At 46.3% G+C, this 22673-nt stretch overlaps 1 protein-coding gene and 1 non-coding gene across 4 annotated transcripts in view; one reads left to right on the top strand and one right to left on the bottom strand.

Moving 5' to 3' along the window:
• The window catches only part of SRL (sarcalumenin), a 47917-nt gene extending 44566 nt beyond the window's left edge, over positions 1–3351 (bottom strand). For 2 of the 3 annotated variants that reach the window (XR_006739700.1, XM_036410230.2), the window contains exon 1: positions 2455–3351. Coding sequence is in view for 2 of the 3 variants with exons in the window: in XM_036410230.2 (XP_036266123.1) it covers positions 2455–2515 (61 nt within the window). In the remaining variant the exon portion in view is untranslated. The remainder of the gene's footprint in view (positions 1–2454) is intronic. The other variant, XM_036410231.2, reaches the window with a different exon arrangement.
• Positions 3352–9296: 5945 nt separating this feature from the next.
• On the top strand, positions 9297–9460 carry LOC118704047. The gene has a single exon (XR_004983274.1). It is a non-coding gene; the product is annotated as a U1 spliceosomal RNA (small nuclear RNA).
• The last annotated feature ends 13213 nt before the right edge of the window (positions 9461–22673 follow it).

The following is a 22673-nucleotide window of genomic DNA, read 5'->3' as shown; positions in this document are numbered from 1 at the left end:
CCAACCTCTGACCCCTGGGATTTTAAGGTGGGGACCAGAGCAGATGTGCACATCTGCAACTAGGACTGGGCTGGAGTACAAGGGATACACAGTCAGAAAACCGCCCCACCTGTCCCCAATCTCTCTCTGCTTCCAGCAGGCAGCAGGAAGCAAAGATGTTCCATATTCAGCCTAACAAATGTCAATGGCTTAAACCCAGCACCCCCATCCCACCCCACCCTCCAGGAAGTCTAAGGACCAATGGCATCATTCTTGTCCTGCATCCTGAGGGAAGCCTCTCCACCACCCCCACGTGCCACACAGGCAGAGGCATTCTGGGAGGCCAAGAGAGGGCGGGAAATCCCAGATAGGGTGCACCTGTCACTAACTCACTGTCTAATCTTGAACACATCTCTTCATTCCTCTGCCTTTTGCTCCCTTACCTAGAAAATGAGGAGACGGAGTAAATCGACTCAAGGTTGCTTTTCCATGTCCTTGAGCAAGCCTGTCCCCAAGACAAAGAGGTCCCTGATGGTTAGAAAGGACTGGGGTCAGGGGGTCTGGTGGCTCCATCAACGTCCTGGCGACCGGAGGGGCACTGGTTCCCCAGGTAGAGATGAGGAGGCTGTGGAGCCACTGCCCCGGCCCAGAGGACCATGGGAGCAACGTAAGGACCCTGGAGGATTCCCCCAGGACACAGGAATGGGAGGTTGGAGAGAACACCTGCCACCCAGGGAGGAGCAAACAACTTGGGCAGGGAAATGAGGGCCCCGTGGTGAGGTGGGAAGTCCAGGGGCTAAGCTGCGGCCTGTGGGCAGGATGGCACAATTCTGGGAGAGAGTCAGCCAGGAGGAAAAACTGTCATTATGGGTGTGGAGGGACGCCACCCCCATGTTTGGAACCTCCCAGTGGGTGTAGCAGGAAGCCATTTTTTAGGCTATGCAACCTACAACTGAAGTAGTGATCCAATCCACCTGGGTAAGAACCCACAGCCCGCGTGTGAGCAGGGTGAGGAGGGAGGGAACCTTGCCCACTGGTGGACACCCCCTCCCTAGGCCAGAGCACACCTCAGAGTCCAGGAAGGAAGGAGCATGCAGAGAGAGGATCTTTGCACAAAGCACCTGACTGCCTCCTTTCCCTACTCCAAGATTCCCCGAGAGGCCTGTGGAACATTCCAGAGGTCCAGACCCCTTGTTGTGAGAAAAGATAAAGGATGTCCCTAAAAGGCTAGAAGTTCCCTGGCCTGTTGTGTGGAAGAAGAGGTGGCAGCTGGGGCTGGGCGGAGCAGGGGAGGGGCTTTGAAAATGAGAGGGTGGCAGTGGCTGGGGCTCGGGATCCAATTACAAGGCTGTTTCCATACTTAGCCACCTGACAGCCGCTTGGAATCCTCGACACTCCAGCCACTGCAGCCCCACGGAGCCCAAATTAACTCAAGGGCAGACAAGGGCAGGGCCCAGCAGCACATGAGAGGCTGGAGCCCCCTACCTTGGCCTCTAACTTGCAAGATAATGGCTTCTGCTGCCCCAGCCACCTGCTCTCCTGATCGAGACCGGGCCCTCAAAAATCAGAACCTCAAAGATCAGAAAGGCTAGGGCTCTGGCCCCCACATCCCTGTGTGGATGAAGACTGCAGTCACCAAAAGACAAAGCAGAGTCCCAGATTCCTGGGGGGTCCCCAGAGCACCCTGAAGCATCTCCAGGGGGAACCTAGCCCCAGGAATCTTGGGAACGGAGAGGTGGCAAAACGCTCTGGTGTCCCCTCCACACCTATAAATAACCCCCGTGCTGTAACCAGAGCTGCTCTGCCTCACAGTGCTGAGATGTCAAAGGAAAACCATGGCACACAGGCCCCCAGCCACTTCTAACAAAGCTCCAGCCAAGCCTAGTTCTACTCCAGAACAGTCCTGTTCCTCTGTCCAACTCAGTTTCCAACCTAATCCCCAACTCTATCTCCGATCATATCCCAAACCGACCCCCACTCTATCCCACTGCTCCTCAGACAAACCCCAACTCTGCCAGCATGGTCCCCGCCCTCGGGCATGCAAAGCCAGGCTCCCTGCCAGATCTCCACCAGGGGAGAGGGTCAACTCAGTCACCTCCAGGGGCACCTTCCGCTCTAAGATAGGTTTATTTTGTCTCTTTAGGAGGCTCCTCTAGTCTTGAATGTCAAGGTCCTCTTCCCTAGCATCTACTGGCCAGACCTTCTCTCTGGCCCCTGACTCAGGCTCACCCCTTCCTGTGCCTCTCAGTTCACTGCTTCTGCTTCCTCTGGCCTCTCTGAGCACCCCCTGAATGTGACCAGGCTCTGTCCACCACCCCCCTCTTTCTCCGGGACCCCAGGGGAGAAGCGAATGGGGACGAGAGGAGAACCAGCCATCAGCCCCAGGGATCACGGAGGCCTCATTCTCCAACTACTGCCCAAGCCCCCCAAGCACAGAGGTGAAGTCTGGCCTGGCTCACAAAGGTGGGGTCATACCTGCTTGTCCTGGGAGCAGGAGCGACGCCACAAAGCAGCAGAGCAGAACCAGCGCCCTCATGGTGACTGCCAAGAGAGCCCAGCTGCTCTCCGCCTCTATTTATAGGGCTGGTGGCAGCGAGGGCGGGGGAGAAGGGTCACACAGTCACTAGGGCAACTGGGCGGGCGTGATGGGGAAGCAGCACAGACCCTGCGAGGCTGAGAGGAGGCTTGCTCTGCCACTGCCGTGCCAGCTGCCGGGGCCCCAGAAGGCAGGGCCTCGTCTCTCCCTCAGCAGCCCTGAGGTCATATGATGTGGGCCTCAGGCGGGGAGCAGCAGGGGAGAAAAGTGGGACGGCCCTAGAGTTAGGTCTGGGATCTGAGTCTTCCCAGTATTTGCACTAGCTTGATCCAAAGTCTGAAGCAAGTCAATGACCTTGTCATGTCTCAGTTTTCTGAAGGAGGGAATTTGTAGGGCCAAGCAACAAGAACCCTATTTGAGAACCACAGGCATGCATTTCAGCCCCTCCCCAAAGGTCTGGAGAGTAAAGCCCTAATTGTTAAGGAAAACCCTCAGTGTCCGACCTTTGAGATTAATGGCCAGGAGTTTAACCTTCCCCGACCTCTGGAAGAGACCGAATGCCGATGGGAGGGGAAAAGGGAGGGAGCTAAGAGACGCTTCTGTGATGTGATGTAAGTCAGAGGGTGGAGGGACAGAGATCCGTTTCCAGTGGCGCAGGGGTTCCAAAGCCTGCTGTCGCCTCCTCGATGTGCTGTTTGATGCAATTTTCCTAAGCGCGTGTGACAGCACGAGAGCCAGTTCTATAAAGCCGAGGGAAAGCAGACACTGGCTTGTCTGTCTGGGGAGGGTGTCATTGTGAGGGTAGCAGTCAGCACCTTGGAAAGGAACAAGAATCGATTAGGTATCTACTGTGTACTTTACCTCTAAAACAGCTTTATTGACGTCTAACTGGATACAATCAAAATAACGGACTCCTCACTCTCCAATGTTCCTTTTGTCCCTTCACGGACCCACCCTTTATCCCTTCCCAGGCAATCACTGACCTGTAGTCACTGCCATTAGTTTGCATTTCCTAGATTTTTATATAAATGGAATCATGCCCGTATGATTCCTTTTTATCTGACTTCTTTCACCCAGCAAAATTATGTTGAGCTTTATTCATGTTGAAGCATTTATTAACAATCCATTCTCTTTTATTCTGAGTAGTATTCCACTGTGTGGGTATACAGCACACCCTCAAATAATGTCGTTTTGTTCAACCTTGTTCCCTTACAATGTTGGTGAGGTGCCATAGGAACTTAACTCCTGTTTACATCAATTAGCCCATGGTACTCTAATCCGATCCAAGCGGTGGAAGGTGTCCTGGGTGAGAGTTTTGGCTTTGCCATATCTCAAGCAGGGCCTTCGGAAGCTGGCACCCTCGGGGGGGGGGGGGTATATATGTCAAACCAGAGGGCTTCTCCTTCAATATTCCAGCCCAAATAAGGTCCCAAGTCCGAAAGAAAAATGCTGCCCATGGTTTCTAGCCTGCTCCCTGCCATGGGCTGAGGCCTCTCAATTTCTTTTCTTTTCTTTTCTTTTCTTTTCTTTTAATATAAATTCTTTATTGTTTAAAGCAGTGGTCACCAACCAGTGATCCACGGACCACTGGTGGACCATGAGGTCTGAAAGGTTGGCGATTACTGGTTTAAAGTATTACAGCCCTAGCTAGTTTGGCTCAGTGGATAGAGGGTGGGCCTGCGGTCTGAAGGGTCCCAGGTTCGATTCCGATCAAGGGCACTTACCAGGTTTCAGGCTCCATCCTCTCATCACTGTTGTTTCTATCTCTCTCGCCCTCTCTCTCAGAAATCAGTAAAAAATTAAAATAAAAAAGTATTACATAAATCTCCTTTTTCCCCACTCACCTCTCTCCCACTACCCCTATCCCCTAGCACATGCCTACTGTCTGTGCCCATTGGTTATGTTCATATGTATGCATACAAGTCCTCTGGTTGATCTCTTACACCCCTCCCCCAATTACTTTCTTAATATTATAAAATAGCCAGTCAGTGTACACACACACACACACACACACACACACACAAAACCTATGGTAAAACTGGTGTCATTTTGTTATTTTGCTTAAAATCACAGAACCTATTGACAATGGTAAGCGAGGACTTACAGTACCACAAACTATGATCAACTGTTGAGAGACATTTAGGTTGTTTCCAAGTTTCAGCTATTACCAATCAGCTGCTGTAACATTCATAAACAATTAAATGTATAAACATATGCTTTCTCTCTGGCAAGAGGACTGGTTTCCAGCCACGGGTATTCTGGGGGGGAGAGGGGTCACAGCATCCCAGGCAGAGCTGAGAGGAGCAGCTCATCTGGCTAATGCTGAGCAGGTGGCAGGACAAATGCCTGCCCCTCCCCTGGGCCCCACGCCTTCTGCAATCATCTCCTGGGGGCTGTTAAAGCCACTGGGAGCCCCACTGGCACCTCAGAATCAGTGTTACTGATCGGGATGTATGGCTGTTGTCTGGGGTGGCTGGGGGGAAAGGAGTGGGTGTGCAAGCCAGTAAGTATCCTCTTTGCCTTCCTTTGCTAGCTTGTGATTTTGAGCTGGCTGGGGTATGGCTGTGATTCCCCGCCACCCTGAGAACCTCTCAGGACTAAAGCCAGCCTGCTGATCCAGGGGGCATGTCAGTTGAGGGCGGGATGGAGGTGGCTGCAATGTGGGGAAGTGGCCTGCGTTGACCCTGATTTGGGACTCCAACATATGCTTGTCCTTTGGGGGCTGGAGGAACAGGGTCAGGGCAAACAGAGGTCTTGGTGCTGGCTCAGGATGGGGTCTACAGAGTCATAGTTACTGATTTCATTTTCAATAAGCCTCGGTTTGTTACACTGGTTTCCCAGTTTATTTTTAAATGGACTTCCAAAAATAAATAAATAAAGATACCTTGTTTGGGTTCCATCAGATCCTTGTACACTCGTGGTCAATACAGCATTATTCGCAATACTGGAAAGGTGGAAACAACCCAAGTGTCTACCTGCAAATGAATGGATAAACTGAATGTGGTCTACCCATACAGTGGAGTATTATTTCACTATTTTTTTAAAAAAAAAATTTACCTAGCCGGTGTGGCTCATTGGTTGAGTGTTGACCTATGAACCAGGAAGTCACAGTTCAATTCCCAGTCAGGGCATATGCCTGGGTTGTGGGCTTGATCCCCAATTTGGGGCATGCAGGAGGCAGCTGATCAATGCTTCTCTCTCATCACTGAAGTTTCTATCTCTTTCTACCTCTCCTTTCTTCTCTGAAATAAAAAATGTTTAAAATGCTAATTTTTAAAAATTAAAAAAAGGAAATTTTAGTACATGCTATAAGATGGATGAACCTTGAAAATGTTATGCTAAGTGAGAAAAAAAAAGCCAGTCATGAAAGGACAAGGTATTAGCTGACTTGAGCTGCCATAATGAAATGCCACAGATGGGCAGGCTTAAACAACAGAAATTTATCTTCTCACGGCTCTGAAGGCTGGAAGCCCACGATCAAGGTGTGGATAGATTTATTTTTTTCCTGAGGAGAGCAGCTCTCCTTAGCTTGCAGATGGCCAACTTCTCACGTGTTTATATATGGACACCAGTCATATCAGACTAGGACCCAGATAAATGAGCTCATTTTACCCGAGTACCACTGTGAAGACCCTCTCTCCAAGCACAGTCACATTCCGAGGTACTGGGGGTTAGGACTCCAACATATGGATTTGGTGGGGGGGGAAGAGAGACACAATTCAGCTTAGAATAGATAAATATTATATGATTTATGTGAAGTACCTAGAATAAGCAAATTCAGAGAGACAGAAAGTATTAGGTCTAGTAATAATTAATGTCGTTTTCTAATACTTTTTTAAATCGAATTTATTTAAACAATACAACAAAATTTAATCAACAATATAGTTGCCGTTGTTTTCTACTACTTGTGCCCAACGCTCAGGAAGCATTTTAATCCCTCTGTTGTAAAATTCTTGTGATTTTGATGCAAAAAATTCGGTCAATGCATTTTTGAGGCATTCTTCATTATTAAATTTTTTTCCAAGAAGAAAGTTTTGCAAAGAACAAAACAAATGGTAATCGGAAGGGGCAATATCAGGAGAATATGCAGGTTGAGGGAGAACTTCCCATTCCAACTGGCGCAGTTTTTCAGCAGTGATTCTTGCAGTATGCGGTCGTGCGTTATCGTGGTGAAGAATTACGCCCTTCTGATTAATCAGCGCGGGTTCTTTTTCTCTTAAAGCTTGGGCTAACCTTTCCAATTGGGCACTATACACTGCACTTGTAATGGTTTGGTTACATGGTAAAAGTTCATAATGAAGAATTCCTTTAAAATTCCACCAAACACACAACATCACTTTTTTCACATGCAAGTCAGGTTTTGGCGTGGGCTGCGGAGCCTCATTTTTGTCCAACCATTGAGGCCGCCTTTTCAAATTAACATGCAGCGTCCATTTTTCATCTCTGGTAACAATTTGCTCTAAAAACGGCAAACGGTTTTGACGAGAGAGGAGCGACCTGCAAATTGTGACTCTTTGATTACGGTTGTTGTTGGTCAACTCATGAGGAACCCATTTTCCAAACTTTTGGACTTTGCCAAGTGCACGCAATTGACTGGAAATTGTTTTTTGTGAACAATTTAAAGTTGTCGCAAGCTCTTGTTGGGTAATTTGAGGATTTTGCACCAAAAGAGCTTGAAGAGCTTCTTGATCAAAATTGGACACACGGCCTCGACCACGTGTCATCTAACGAAAAATTTCCCTCGCGAAATTTCTCAAACCAACGCTGGCATTTTCTAGCACTAACTGCATCTTGACCAAGAGCACTACAGATGTTTTTTGCAGCCTCACTTGCTTTTCTTCCTAATTGGAACTCGTAAAGCATGCAGTGCCGAATATGCTCTTCATCCGCCATCTTCTTAGCCCTAGTTTTGCAACAAAAACCAAACCAAACACAAACTTTTTCAAGCAAAACTTGTTAATTGCACTTCACACGTTCTGTAGATACCACGTGTTTGAAGGTTATGTCAATACAAGTCAACGCCAAGTAAGATTTTAAACGAATGTTGAAAAACGACATTAATTATTACTAGGCCTAATAGAACAGAGGTTGTCAGGGACTTGAGGGGAAGGGACACAGGAGTTATTGTTTAGCAGGTAGAGTTTCTACTAAGAATGATGAAAAAGTTCTGAAGAGCCCTAGCTGGTCTGGTTCAGTGGATAGAGTCAGCCTGCGGAATGAAGAGTCCCAGGTTCAGTTCCGGTCAAGGGCATGTACCTTGGTTGCAGGCACATCCCCGATGGGGGGTGTGCAGGAGGCAACGGATCAATGTTTCTCTCTTATGGATGTTTCTAACTCTCTATCCCTCTCCCTTCCTCTCTGTAGAAAATCAATAAAATATATTTGGGGGGGGGGGGGGAGTTCTGGCCGAAACTGGTTTGGCTTAGTGCAGTGTTTCCCAACCTTCTCTCATGATGAGAATCACCTGGTGGAGTTGTTAAAACACAGATTCCCGAATCCCAACTAAGAAGTGCTAAACTAGAATTTTTGAGAACATATAGGTAAAATTGCATACCTAACTTAGTGCTCTGTATATAAAATCTGTCTTAGAGCACTAGTTAAGTATACAATTTTACCTATATGTTCCCAAAAATTCTAGTTTAGCACTTCTTAGTTGGGATCCGGGAATCTGTGTTTTAACAACCCCACCAGGTGATTCTCATCATGAGAGAAGGTTGGGAAACACTGGCTTAGTGGATAGAGTGTCAGCCTGCGGACTGAAGGGTCCAAGGTCCAATTCCAGTCAAGGGCATGTACCTAGGTTGCGGGCACACCCCCAGTAGGGGGTATGCAAAGAGGCAGCAGATCGATAATTCTCTCTCATCTGTTTCTAACTCTCTATCCCTCTCTCTTCCTCTCTGTAAAAAATCAATAAAATATATTTTTTTTAAAGTTCTGAAGCTTAATCTAAGTGGTAATGGTTGTACAACACTATGAATATACTTAATGACACTGAATTGTACATTGAAAATTGTTAAAATGGTAAATTTCACGTTATATATAAGTATTTTATAATAATTTTTTAAATAATAAACAAATACTATTTGGAAAATAAAAGAGATTTAAAAATGACAGTAGACACAACTGAAGATAAACCCTCAGATCATACTTTTTTATTTTTTTATTTTTGTTAATCCTCACCTGAGGAAATTTTCTCCATTGAGTTTAGAGAGAGTGGAAGGGAGGGGGAGAGACAGAGAGAGACATTGTGAGAGAGACATTAATTGGTTGTCTCCCAACATATGCACCCCAACTGGGACCAAGGTTCAAACCTGTAACCCTTGACCAAGAATCAAATCCATGACCCTTTGGTGTGCAGGCCAATTCTCTAACTACTGGGAACATCAGGCAGGACATAAGTCATAAGTTCTTTTTTTTCTTTTTTTTTTTTAATATATTTTATTTATTTTTCACAGAGAGGAAGAGAGAGGGATAGAGAGTTAGGAACATTGATGAAAGAGAAACATTGATTAGCTGCCTCCTGCACACCCCCAACTGGAGATGTGCTGCAAGCAAGGTACATGCCCTTGATTGAAATCGAACCCGGGACCCTTCAGTCTGCAGGCTGATGCTCTATCCACTGAGCCAAACCAGTTTCAGCAAGTCATAAGTTCTTAATCATACCTCACTTAGCTTATGAAATCTCCACACTGGTTTCATCCCACATCACCCACCACCATCGCACCACGTTCCAGGGCAAAAACCTCCCCTTTCCCCAGTTCAGTAATAAGCAGAAGCTACCATACTTACCTGCCAGGAGAGCTACCATGATCATGAAGATAGTTTTCCCAGGGCAAGGCTTATCCATGGCACTATGGATGTATTGTCTCCTGCGAGTTCCCCTAATGTGAGAAAATCAACTGCATAATTTGTAATAGTGGGGGACTGTGTTCTTTCATGCATGAAAACATACATAAATACATACATACATAGATACAAGCTGCCAGAGCCCTCAGCCTAAGGGTCCTCACCTTCACATGGTTCCTATAGTTTGAAGTCACTTCATTTGGCAAGTGACTTGCTAGATTAATCCATGGGGAAACCAAGTGGGACCCTGACAATGCAGCCTCTGTCTGGATCCACTCTGCACTCAGCAATAACACAGTGCAAGAAGTAAATCTTTGGAGAGCATTTTCCCATTTATCTTACTAATTAAAGGTCACTTACCGGGGAGAATCCAAGATGGCTGAACAGGTAAACACCTAGCTGCAGCAGCACACAACAATTTTAATAAGATACAACTAAAATATAAAATGGACATTACCCAGAACTACAGGAAAGTCGACTGACTGGAAATTCTACAACGAGAAGCAAGGAGAAAACCAGAAGGAAGAGCCAAGGAGCTGTAAAAGCCTAAGGTACGGAGACACGGAGCGCGCAGAGAGGACGGAGCCAGAGAGGAGGGCGGCTGAGTGCCTGGCTGGCATTCCCCAGCGGGAAGGAGATAAAAGCTCTGAATGTGCTGGGCCCCAGTCCGACTGCTCTGAACCCCAGTTCTAGGCCAGACCCCGGGGACTCAGGCTTATCCATAGGGAGCTGGGCTGTAAGGCGGAACCCCGGGGGAGCGGCGAAAGGAGGTCCCGGAGGCGCGCACATTGCGTGCAGAGAAGGGACGGTTGGCTGTGCCATGGGATTGCCCTGGCGGGAAGGAGACAAAAGCTCCAGACTGCTCTGAACGCCACCTCCAACCCCACTTCCAACTAAACTGAATCCCAATACCGGGCTCATTGGGGGAGAGCCTAGACTGTTTGGTAGCAGGCGAAAATCGAGGACACCTTTCACTCAGAGGCGCTTGCAGCGAGTACTGAAGGACCCTGAGACTCAGGAGCCGTATAGGGCGGGGCTGACGGAAGCCAAGGCTGTAGGCTCCACCCTGAAACCCCGCTCCATCACGGAAGCTGTGAAAATGCCGAGATGAAATAAATCACAAACGAAAGAACTGGAGGACAAAAAGCAACTGGATATAGAGTTCAAATCTACGCTTATAAGGTTTTTCAAGAATTTCCTAGAAAAGATCGATAAGACCTATGAGGATATGAAAAGGGATCAACTAGAATTAATAAGGAACCAACAAGAAATGATATGGAATCAACAAGAAATAAAGAATACATTGTCTGAAATAAAAAATATCATACAGAGTCCTAAAAACAGAATGGAAGATCGCAAAAATCAAGTCAAAGATTGGGAACATAAAGAGCCAGAAGCCACTCCTCCGCAGAAGCTAGAAGGCAAGAGAATCCAGAAAATTGAAGATAATGTAAGAAACCTCTGGGACAACTTCAAGCGAACCAACATCAGAATTATGGGGGTCCCAGAAGATGGGAGAGAGCAAGATATCGAAAACATACTGAAAGAAATAGTGACAGAAAACTTCCCCCATCTGGTGAAATTAGACCTACAAGTCCAGGAAGCCTGCAGAACCCCAAACAAAAGGAATCCAAAGAGGACCACACCAAGACACATCATAATTAAAATCCCAAGAGCAAAAGACAAAGAGAGAATATTAAAAGCAGCAAGAGCAAAGCAGGTAGTTACCTATAAAGGAGCACCTATATGATTGTCAGCTGATTTCTCAACAGAAACCATGCAAGCCAGATGGGAATGGCAAGAAATATTCAAGGTGATGAATAGTAAGAACCTACAGCCAGCTGAAGCCGGTTTGACTCAGTGGTAGAGCGTCAGTCTGCGGAATGAAAGGTCCCAGGTTCGATTCCGGTCAAGGGCATGTACATTTGTTGCGGGCACATCTCAGGTTGGGGGTGTGCAAGAGGCAGTTGGTCGATGTTTCTCTCTCATCGACATTTCTAGCTCTCTATTTCTCTCCCTTCCTCCTGTCTGTGAAATATCAATAAAATATATTTAAAATTAAAAAAAAAGAACCTACAGCCAAAGATAATCTACCCAGCAAAGCTATCACTCAGAATCGAAGGCCAGATAAAGAGCTTCACTTATAAAAAAAAGCTAAAGGAGTTCATCACCATCAAACCAGAATTATATGAATTGCTGAAGGGGGTTCTTTCAGAAGAGAAAGTAAATAAAGATAAAAATTATGAACAACAAATACGTAACTATCAACAAGTGAATCTAAAAACCAAGGAAATTTTTTTTAAAAAATCTGATGAACAATATTAACTGTTGAATATAACAGAATCAGAGGTATGGAAGGGGAGTGAACTGACAATTCATGGGGAAAAGGGGAGAGGGGGATGTGGAAAGAAACTGAACATAAACTATGCACCTATGGATGAGGACAATGGGGGGTGGAGAAAGGGCAGAGCGTGGGGTGGGAACCTGGTGGAGGAGAGCAATGGGGGGGTGGGGGCGGAAAGGAACATATGTAATAATATGAACAATAAAAATTTATATTAAAAAAAAAGGTCACTTACCATGGGAGGACCCAAACTCCTGCCTGCAGCAGGAATCTCTCCCACGGTAACTCTGACAGATACATACCCAGCCTGTGTTTGAACATCTCCAGGGACAGGGAGCTCACTACCAGCGAGCACCAACTCCACTGTCTGAATATAACGTGAAGCCTAGAACAAGCCACAGGGCTCCAGATCTCCCCGCCTGCCACCTCAACTTGCCTCCCACAGTCAGGGACACGCACCACGAGGATCCCATGGTGACTGGAGACCATCTCTCCCTTAATCTCAAAGCAGCAGCCCCCCACTAACCCCTGGTGCCTGGCCAGACCCACTGACATGCCCATCTACCTACAAGCAAATGAAATTTCCATCCATTTTCTTTGCGATCGGAATTTTCAGAGCATCATCTGTGTCTCTCACAGAGCGAGAGGCAAAGTGAGAGAGACAGGCATCAACAAACTAATCTCTGGTACACGCGCCGTCTTCCCAAACCACTTTCCTCTTTAATTTGATTCTGAGGGTGATCACCGAGACAGGCTACACCAAGGGAGACCTGTGACTTGGGCCTCCTAAGAAACTGCAGCTGTAACTCTTCGCTCCTTTAACACCAGGAGTGAGGAGGGGAAGCAGGTTTGGGAACTCATTCCTCTCTGCCACTATGAGCTTTAGGGCTGGTCCTGCCCTGCAGCCCCCCTCCTGTGCCCTCCTCTAGGTCAGCAGGCGCTCTTGTCAATCAACAGAAGAAACTTGCAACTCAGCAGGGCAAAGTGGGGGAAACAAGGCAGGGGGTGGTGCTAACCCCACCCCAGCCCAGGAATTTTAGGGCATGCAGAACTCAAGTGAAAAGGACACCCTCCTGGCCCTGGCCGGCTGCTCAGTGGTTAGAGCATCGACCAGTGGACTGAAGGCTTGTGGGTTTGATCCCTGGTCAAGGGCACATACCTCAGGTTCCACAGCCCCAGTAGGGAGTGCATGTGGGAGGCAACGAATCATTGTGTATCTCTCACATAGATGTTTCTCTCTCTCTCCCATCCTTCTTCTCATTCTTTCACTCTCTAGAAATCAATGAAAAAAATAGCCTCAAGTGAAGATTAACAACAACAACAAAAAAAGAGGGAAAAGACAAATGACACAGGGACAGTAGCTTCCAGGAAAGCACAGAGGGGCAGCTGGATAAAGAAGGGGCAGTGAGATAGACTCGGTGGAACAGGGTGGAAGCCAGAGCCATCAAAAATATGAGGCTAAGGACTATGTGCCCAGCCAGCTCTAAGAGGCAGCTGGAGGATTTGCATGTGCTTTACATACTGGTCTGAGGCCAGTTCATCAACTGCTAAGGAGATCAAGGTCACACGAAGGCCCCCCATTTCACTAGCTGGCCCTTCAAACATCTCAGAGCCGGGGTGACTCCCCTGCTGCCAAAGATGCCCCCACATCATGATACAAGGAACATTCTTTATTATAACCTACCTGCATGCCACAAAAGCATAAACGTGGCTTCCCAGTACTCATAAAGTACAGCAAGTAAGCAAAAATCGGAAGTAACAGTAAAAGAAAACCACAGAAAAGCAGGCACACAAAATGGAACCATTCACAAGGCTAATACAAAAGCAAATAGTCCCACATATGGAAGTTCCTATGTGTGTGTAACTTGATCACTTGCCAATTCGCAGTGTCCTTAAAATAAGAACAAACCAACTGCTCAGGAGAAGTGAAATGATTTCTGCTCCTGAGAGACTACAGCAAGCATATCTAACTCATGGCCAATGGCTACATGCAGTCCACAATGAATATTTTTGTAGCCCAACCAATATAACAATATGTAAGAAAAGTTTTAATAAAAATTTTGTTAACTTAATTTTTATAATATGCTGCTATACATAATCCTATATAATAAAGAGGTAATATGCAAAATGACTGTCACTCCAACACACAAGATGGCCACCCCCATGAGGACACTAGATGACTGCCATAAGATGGCAGGCAGAGGAGGGCAGTTGGGGGTGACCAGCCTGTAGGGGAGGGCAGTTGAGGGGAACCACAGGCCTGCAGGGGAGAGCAGTTAGTGGTGACCAAGCCTGCAGGGGAGGGCAGTTAGGGGCAACCAGGCCTGCAGGGGAGGGCAATTGGGGTGACCAGGCCTACAAAGGAGGACAGTTAGGGGTGACCAGGCAGTCAGGGCAGGGCAGTTAGGGACAATCGCGGCAGCAGGGAAGCAGTTAGGCGTTTATCAGGCTGACAGAAGAGTGATTAGGGGGTGATCAGGCTAACAGCAGAAGTGGTTAGGGGCAATCAGGCAGGCAGGCTAGCGGTTGGGAGCCAGCTGCGTCCTGGATTGTGAGAGGGATGTCCCAGATTAGAGAGGGTGCAGGCTAGGCTGACGGACACCCCCCACCCTCCGCATGCATGAATTTTGTACACTGGGCCTCTAGTTATTAATAACGAACTACAAAGGCCCTAGCTGGTTTGGCTCAGTGGATAGTCGGCCTGCAGAATGAAAGATCCTGGGTTTGATTCTGGTCAAGGGCACATGCCTGGGTTGCAGATTTAACCCCCTGTGGGGGCCGTGCAGGAGGCAGCCAATCAGTGATTCTCTCTCATCATTGATGTTTCCATCTCTCTCTCCCTCTCCATTCCTCTCTGAAATAAATAAAATATATATATTTTAAAATAATGAACTATAACGGTTGCTAATGTCTGATTATTATTGTTGCATTCATTTCCCTTATGTGCCTTACGCACAGGCGCACCATTTCTCTCCACTAATACTGGCATTGAATATTGTAACAGCCAATTGCCACGTCATTAGTCTTGGACTGACCTGTTTGGTGTGCACAACAGAAAATATTTCACTTTTGGAGAACAAGAAAAATAGGTTTATTTGCATTATGCTTATTAATTTATGAGATTATTTAGTGTCTGGTAAGTTAATGTTCAAGAAAAAATATTAATTTTTATTAAAATGTTCTATTGTTTTTTTTGTTGTTTTTTTTGTTTTTTTGTTTTTCAGTTACTTAGCATTTTCTCATATCAATAATACCTCCACATGCCCAATGATACACTTCACACAAAAGACATTTCCAAATAGGTCAACCAGCCTCATCCAGGCCCCACCCAAGGCACTCACAGATCAACACCCTAGCACTATACTAATGTTCTATTGTTTTATGTTAACAATTACTCATTTATTTTAGCTCTTTGTATTCATGTCTCTATCAAAAAATGTATAAACCTACATTTCTATGAAAATTTAAGCTTTTTTTTTTTTTTCCCCCGTGGCCCACATAAACTTAAACCTTGTTTATTTGGCCCATGTTAGCTTTGAGTTTGACATGCTTGCTCTGCAGGAATTTCTCCTGAGGCTCTTCTTAAACAGGACACAGTGTAATGTAACCATCTTTTGGGAACATGGGAGGAGAGAGACATTTCCAGTGAATTTTATCCCTATCAGAGACCCTTAAAATAGGGCAAGGAGGCCACCAGGTACCAAGAATGCCCAGCCCCCTCCCAAAGAAACCACCACCAAAGACAGTCAATGGCACCTGCTTAGGATGTATTTATCTTATTTATCTTATCCTCCACTGCCAATTACCACCTCACACACTGGGGGCAGAGGGGAAACTGCCACAAACAACTTGGAGGATGGTGCACAGCAACGGTAAGTTGGAAACAACCTAATTCCACCACTAGGTGAATGGCTAACCAAAAGTAGCATATTCATACAGTGCAATACATGTAGCGATAAAAATGAACAAACTGCTGATATACACAAAAACATAAATGAATCTCAAAGATGTTATGTTGAGCAAAAGCAGACAGACAAAAAGTATATAGAGCTGACCCTTTAACAACATGGGTTTGAACCGTGGTCCATTTATACGAGGATTTTTTTTTAATAAATATACCATTGGGCCTCCATATCCCTAGGTTTCACATCCTTGCATTCAACCAACCATGGATCAAAAACAGTATTCAGCCTGGCTGATGTAGCTCAGTGGTTGAGCATCAACCTATGAACCAGGAGATCACGGCTCGATTCCTGGTCAGGGCACATACCCGGATTGCGGGCTCAACCCCCAATGCTGGGCATGCAGGAGGCAGCTGATCAATGATTCTCTCTCATCATTGATGTTTCTATTGATATCTCTCTCTCCCTCTTTCTTTCTCGCTGAAATCACTAAAAATATATATTTTTTTAAAAAACGGTATTCAGTCCAAGTTTGGAAACCCATAGATGTGGCAGGCTGACTATATGCATTGTTCTACAACATTTTTTATAAGAGCCTGGAGTATCCTCAGATTTTGGTATCTGAGGGGGCAGGGATAGTTCCTACAATCAATTCCCCACAAATACCAAGGGATGGCTGTAGTTAAGTTCTGAGGGAGTCAAAAATTGTTATGTAGCCTTAACCGGTTTGGCTCAGTGAAAAGAGCGTCGGCCTGCAGACTGAAAGGTCCCAGGTTTGATTCCCGTCAAGGACATGTACTTGGGTTACGGGCACATCCCAGTAGGAGATGTGCAGGAAGCAGCTGATTGATGATTCTCTCTCGTCGATGTTTCTAACTCTCTATCCCTCTCCCTTCCTCTCTTTGTAAAAAAATCAATAAAATATATTTTATTTAAAAAATTGTTATGTAGATTTCAACTGCAAGGAAGGTCAGCACCACTAATCTTATATGATTTGTATAAACATCTAAAAGGAACAAAACTAATCTATGATGATAAAAATTAAAACCACTGTATATCTGCCAGAAGGGCTATTTTTAAAAGAATTGCCCTGGCCAGTGTGACTCGTTGGTTGTGGGTTTGATTCCCAGTCAGGGCACATGCCTGAGTTGCATGTTCAATCCCCAGGGGGCGGCATGCAGGAGGCAGTCATCAACGTCACATAGATGTTTCTCTCTTCTCCATTTATCTCTAAAAATAAACAAACGTCTTTTAAAACAAAAAAGAATATAATAATCTGACATTATCAAATGTTGGTAAGGATGCAGAGCAACTTGAATTCTCATACATTGCTGGTGCATTATATGGAATGGAACTATGTACACACATAGATAAGTGAGAGCATGTAAAACCAGTAAAAATTTGAATATGTCTCGTGGACTGCACCCATAGTAATTACCTGGTTTCATGTTGTACTTTAGTATGCAAGATTTTAGCACCTGGGGAAGCTAGGTGAAGGGTGCACAGGACCTCCCAGACATTTCTATAATTACTCCCAAATTAAAAAAAAAAAAATTTAAAGATAACCTGAGATAGGCCAGTAAACTAGGGCAAGTGGAAGAGTGAAATTGAGACAGAGAGTTGAACTGACAATTTACAGCAGATAAAGTCATCTCCCTAGGGTAGGGGTGTCGAACTCAATCAGAGAAGGGGCCAAAATCTAAAATCCAGCCTAAATCGAGGGCCGAATGGTTTACTGAACAGTCATAAACTGTCATTGTGATGGAAACGCAGCGGAGTGCAGTGATGACAGCGAGGTGCGGGCCACATTGCAAGGCCTGGCGGGACGGATTTGGCCCGCGGGCCTTGTGTTTGACACATGTGCCCTAGGGATAACATCTAGACCTCAGTGGTATTTAAGCTCCAGACCCAGAAAAGCAATAAAACCAGGTGGGTGACACCAGGCCCAGCTGCAACAACTCACAACCCCTGATCAATCCATGGAGACCATGACCTGAAGGAGCACACCTGGAAAACTGATAAATATTCTGCTGAAACCCTCTCATGAGACCTTCCCTAAGATTCCCACCTACAAAGAAAGAGATAAAAGTGTGCAAAGGACCTAGTGTGAGCTCTCCCGCTGGGGAGTAGCTCCCACCATCCCCTTTCCCCTCCTCTTCCCTCACTTCTTCCCTGCCTCCCTCACACACACACACACATCTCCTAACTTATAAGGGATCCCATGAGACTTACAACCAGGGGAGCAATAGGCAGCAGCAACTCATCTCAGGCTAACCCCTGAACCTGTTCCCAAGGCACCCTTTTCTCTGACTTCCCAGAGAGCTTCTTCTATGCTAAGCCCTTTCTTGTCTCACTGTGTCCAGCTTTCACTGTGCCCAACACTTTCATAGTCTGTTGGACTCCTGTTGTGAAGTTTTTTCCTGCACAAAGTCAAGAACCCACACATTACCAGCCAACCCAAGGCAGACCTGGCAAGAGCAGGTCCCCTTTCCAGTAGCAAAATCACTGAGAGCTGAGACTGGTTTGGCTCAATGGAAAGAGCGTCTGCTTGGGGACTGAAGGGTCCCAGGTTCGATTCCGGTCAAGGGCATGTACCCAGTAGGGAGTGTGCAAGAAGCAGCTGATTGATGACTCTCTCTCATCGATGTTTCTAACTCTCTATCTCTCTCCCTTCTTCTCTGTACAAAATCAATAAAATATATTTAAAAAAAAAAAAAAAAACAGAGAGCTTGGTGGGATGCAGACTACATAGTTTGTGTATTCAGTTTGTGAAAATTCACAGGACTAAATACAAACTACACTCCCTCTTCTGAGTGTACTTTATACAGTAAATACTTAAAAAAAAAAAAAGGGTGGGGTAAATGGGTTTTGTTAAATATTGAGTTGATCATGTCTCTCCTAGACCACCCCCTCTTCACAAATAATAAAGTCCTCTATGATCCCCTTTCTGTTAGATAGGACAAGAGTCTCAAGATCAGAGCAGTTCTAAATGTTTTTTCTTGATAAATGTTAAAATGTAGCACAGTATTTTGTAGATGCAGCTGTAAACTGGATGAGCTGACAAGAAATCAAGGAATGAAAGTAACCAAGTATAGCTTGGCCAGCGTGGCTCAGTGGTCGAGTGTAAACCTACAAACCAGTAGGTCACGGTTCAATTCCTGGTCAGGGCACATATCCAGGTTGTGGGCTCAGTCTCGGCGTGGAACATGCAGGAGGCAGCTGATTGATGATTCTCATCATTCATTAATCTCTCTCTCTCCTCTTCCTCTCAATAAAAATATTTTTTTAAATATATTTTATTGATTTTTTTACAGAGAGGAAGAGAGAGGGATAGAGAGTTAGAAACATCAATGAGAGAGAAACATCCATCAGCTGCCTCTTGCACATCCCCCACTGGGGATATTGCCCGCAAACAAGGTACATGCCCTTGACCGGAATCGAACCTGGGACCTTTCAGTTCACAGGCCGTTGCTCTATATCCACTGAGCCAAACCGGTTTCGGCCAATAAAAAATTTTTTTAAATAATTTTTTTAAAGTAGCCAAGTACAGCCCAGTGGGCATGGCTCAGTGACTGAGCATCAACCTATGAAACAGGAGGTCCCAATTCGATTCCTGGTCAGGCCACATGCCTGGGTTGTGGGCTCAATCCCATGTGTGGGGTGTGCAGGAGGCAGCCAATAAATGATTCTCTCTCATCACTGATATTTCTATATCTCTCTCTCTCCCTCTCCTTTCCTCTCTGAAATCAACAAAAATATATTTAAACACTTAAAATTAAAATTAAATTAAAATTAAAAGTAGCCAAGTATAGCCAAAGCTGGTTTGGCTCAGTGGTAGAGCGTCGGTCTGCGAACTGAAAGGTCCCAGATTCAATGTCAGTCAAGGGCATGTACATTGGTTGCGGGCACATCCCCAGTAGGGGGTGTGCAAGAGGCAGCTGGCTGTTTCTCTCTCATCGACGTTTCTATCTCTCTCCCTTCCTCTTTGTTAAAAATCAATAAAATATTTTTTTAAATGTCATGAAATGGACAATGAAAACTGTATTTAAAAAAAATAAAATAAAAGTAGCCAAGTATAAAGAAGTCAACCTATAACTGAACAGATAGTGTGCATAAGCAATAGCTAAGCCCCTCCTGTAGAAGGCAGAACCTCCTGTCTCCTTTACTTGCTGCAAGTAAAACTACCTTGTGATAACTACATCTCCTTTTTGACTATTGCAACCCACGCAGCAAACCCCTTGAGTTTGGTAACATTCCCACATCTTCATGTTCTCCCTCCTCCTCCCAGGCCAGTGTCTGCACTCCCGCAGGGCACTGCTGCACTTTCCGACCACCCCGTGCTCCCAGGTCTGGCCCTGCACTGTTCCACGTGCAGCCGCTGCCCTGGGCCAGGCTCCTGACCCTGGACCCATGGCACAGGAGTGGCCTAGCATGACGCACTCCGGCACACCTTGTGACACACCTTGTGCATAGTTTCTTACATTCCTCATCTGTCCTGATAGGTGGGTTTAAAGTCATGCTACCATTAGGCTCATTCTTGCGCTCCATTATGCCCTCCTTGGGGCTCTTGACCCTCCCAACGATTTGTTGCATGATTAGAGGCCTTCAGTTTCCAGGAAACCGCCTCACCGGGTTTGCAGTGGACGCCGGGTTAGTCTGACTGACCTTTACAAGAGACATGCACATCCCGCTCCCCTGCCCTGCCCTGCCCCGTTGAAGCCTTTTTTATCTCAGCCCTTCTGTTCTTAGAAATAAATGCATAATTCTTTACCACCTTCGGCCTCCTGCATTCCCCTTTTGACAACTCTACCAGTTACTGAAATTGTCACACTTTATACCGCGGCCTCTACACCGCGGTTCGTCACGTGTGCGGCGCGCAGGACTTCCGTCCCACAGCGCAGGCCCCACCCGCCGGCGCTGCGCCGCACGTCCTCCGGGGGCGCTGGCAGCTGCGGAAGGAAGTCAGCGAGCGCCTCCGAGCGGAAGACTCGCCGGAGCCGCACTTCTGTGGCATGAGGCGCCGGGCGTGCGTGGGCGCGCGCTGACCGACCAGCGCGCGCCAGACGGACGGGGGTGCCGAAGCGCATGCGCACCCTAAGCGCCCCGCGGGGCGAGGCGGGGAGGCGGGGCCAGAGGCGGTACCTCCGACTTCCGCTGCCCGTTGGTGAGACCGCCTACGGCCTCCAGGCACGTCGGGGCGGAGGACTTTCCTGGCCCCGTGCTAAGCCCCGCCTCTGGCCTGTAGGCGCGGAACCAGGTGTTCCGGGGCCGCAGCGCCCTCTGTTGACTCTCTTAGGAACTGCACGGAGCCCGTGGGCCAGCCCTGCACCGGGCCAAAAGGGGCCGCTAGATTGGCCTTGGGAAGGGGCGTCCCCGCCCAGACTCTAGCGTAGTCTCTTCAAACACGCAATCAACTTTTGTAAATTTAGTTAGGTACACCCCTAATTTAGTTACAATGTTAAGTAAAAGAATCCAGATTCAAAAAGGCTAAATATTACATGATTCTATTTACAACATTTTGGAAAAGGCAAACCTGTAGGAATAGCTCAGTGATTACCAGGAGCTGGTGGACCACAAAGGAATTGGAGGGAATGCGGAATGAGGGAACTTTATATTGTGATGGTTGGTGGTGTTTATACAACTGTTGTCAAAACTCACAACCAAAAACTAAAAGTGTGAATTTTTCCAAATGTAAATTAGTTATAATTTTTACAAACACCAAAGAAAACAGAAAGCAGATTGGCGGTTGGTGGAGGCTGGGAGAAGAGTAGTGGGAAAATGGAGTAATTAGTAAGTGGTCCGTTTTGCAGTGTTAAGAGGTTCATTTTGGAGTGATGGAAATGTTTTGGAACTAGAGATAATGGTTGCACAACATTATCAATGTACTAAATGCCACATTGAATTATTGCCTTTAAAAATGGTTGATTTTAGCCGGCACCGGTTTGGCTCAATGGATAGAGCATCGGCCTGCGGACTGAAGGGTCCCAGGTTCGATTCCGGTCAAGGGCATGTACCTTGGTTGCGGGCACATCCCCGGTGGGGGGTGTGCAGGAGGCAGCTGATCAATGATTCTCTCTCATCGATGTTTCTAACTCTCTGTCCCTCTCAATTCCTCTCTGTGTAAAATCAATAAAATATATTTTAAAAAATGGTTGATTTTATTGTGAATTTCACCTTTAAAAATGTATAAAAGTTCTTAAAAATGCAGGCACCCATCTGCCTTTCTATTCAACAAGTTCATGTCTGGAGGCATTCATTGTGGGCTGAGAAGTGAATTGGTTATTACACTCTGGCCTCAGTCCCCATGGACCTGGCACAGTGTGAATCCCAGAAAAAGCAGGCGAAGAATACATTGTAAAATGTTCTTTGGTCATAGAGGATTAAGGACTTAAAAGCACAACTCTCACCCCCCACCCACAATATGCATTGCTTTGTGCCATTATTATTCCCTGATTTATTTATTATTCCCAACTTTCAAAAAAGGAAGCAGGTTCAAATATAAGTGGCGCCCTGGCCAGCATGTCTCAGTTGGTTGAGCATCATTCTATGTACACATCTTTCATTGTTTCTCTCTCCCTTACTCTCTCTAAAAATAATCTTTATACACATATATAGATATATAGTAGATATAGATATATACTAAAGGCCTGGTGCACAAAATTCGTGTAATGGGGGGCAGGGAGTTTCCCCAAAGGTCTCCAGGAATGCAAGAGGGCACAGGCCGGGCTGAGGGGACCCCCACCCACGAATTTTGTGCACCAGGTCTCTAGTATATATCTTACATAATGAAAGTCTAATATGCAAATCGACCAAATGGCAGAATGATTGATCACTATGACGCACACTGACCAGCAGGGGGCAGATGCTCAACGCAGGAACTGCTCCCTGGTGGTCAGTGCGCTCCCGCAGAGGGAGCGCCACCAGCCAGAAGCCAGGCTCATGGCTGGTTTGCACAGCAAAGCACCTCTGTGGTAGTGCTACAGATGTGCTCCCAGACTGCAAGAGGGCGCAGGCCAGGCTGAGACACCCCCCCACCCCGTGCACGAATTATATATTATATCTCCTA

This window comes from Pipistrellus kuhlii, unplaced genomic scaffold (assembly GCF_014108245.1).
Source record: "Pipistrellus kuhlii isolate mPipKuh1 unplaced genomic scaffold, mPipKuh1.p scaffold_m20_p_4, whole genome shotgun sequence".
NCBI lineage: Eukaryota > Metazoa > Chordata > Mammalia > Chiroptera > Vespertilionidae > Pipistrellus > Pipistrellus kuhlii.
The sequence above is the reverse complement of the archived record's forward strand: the minus strand, read 5'-3'. Positions and strand labels throughout refer to the sequence as shown.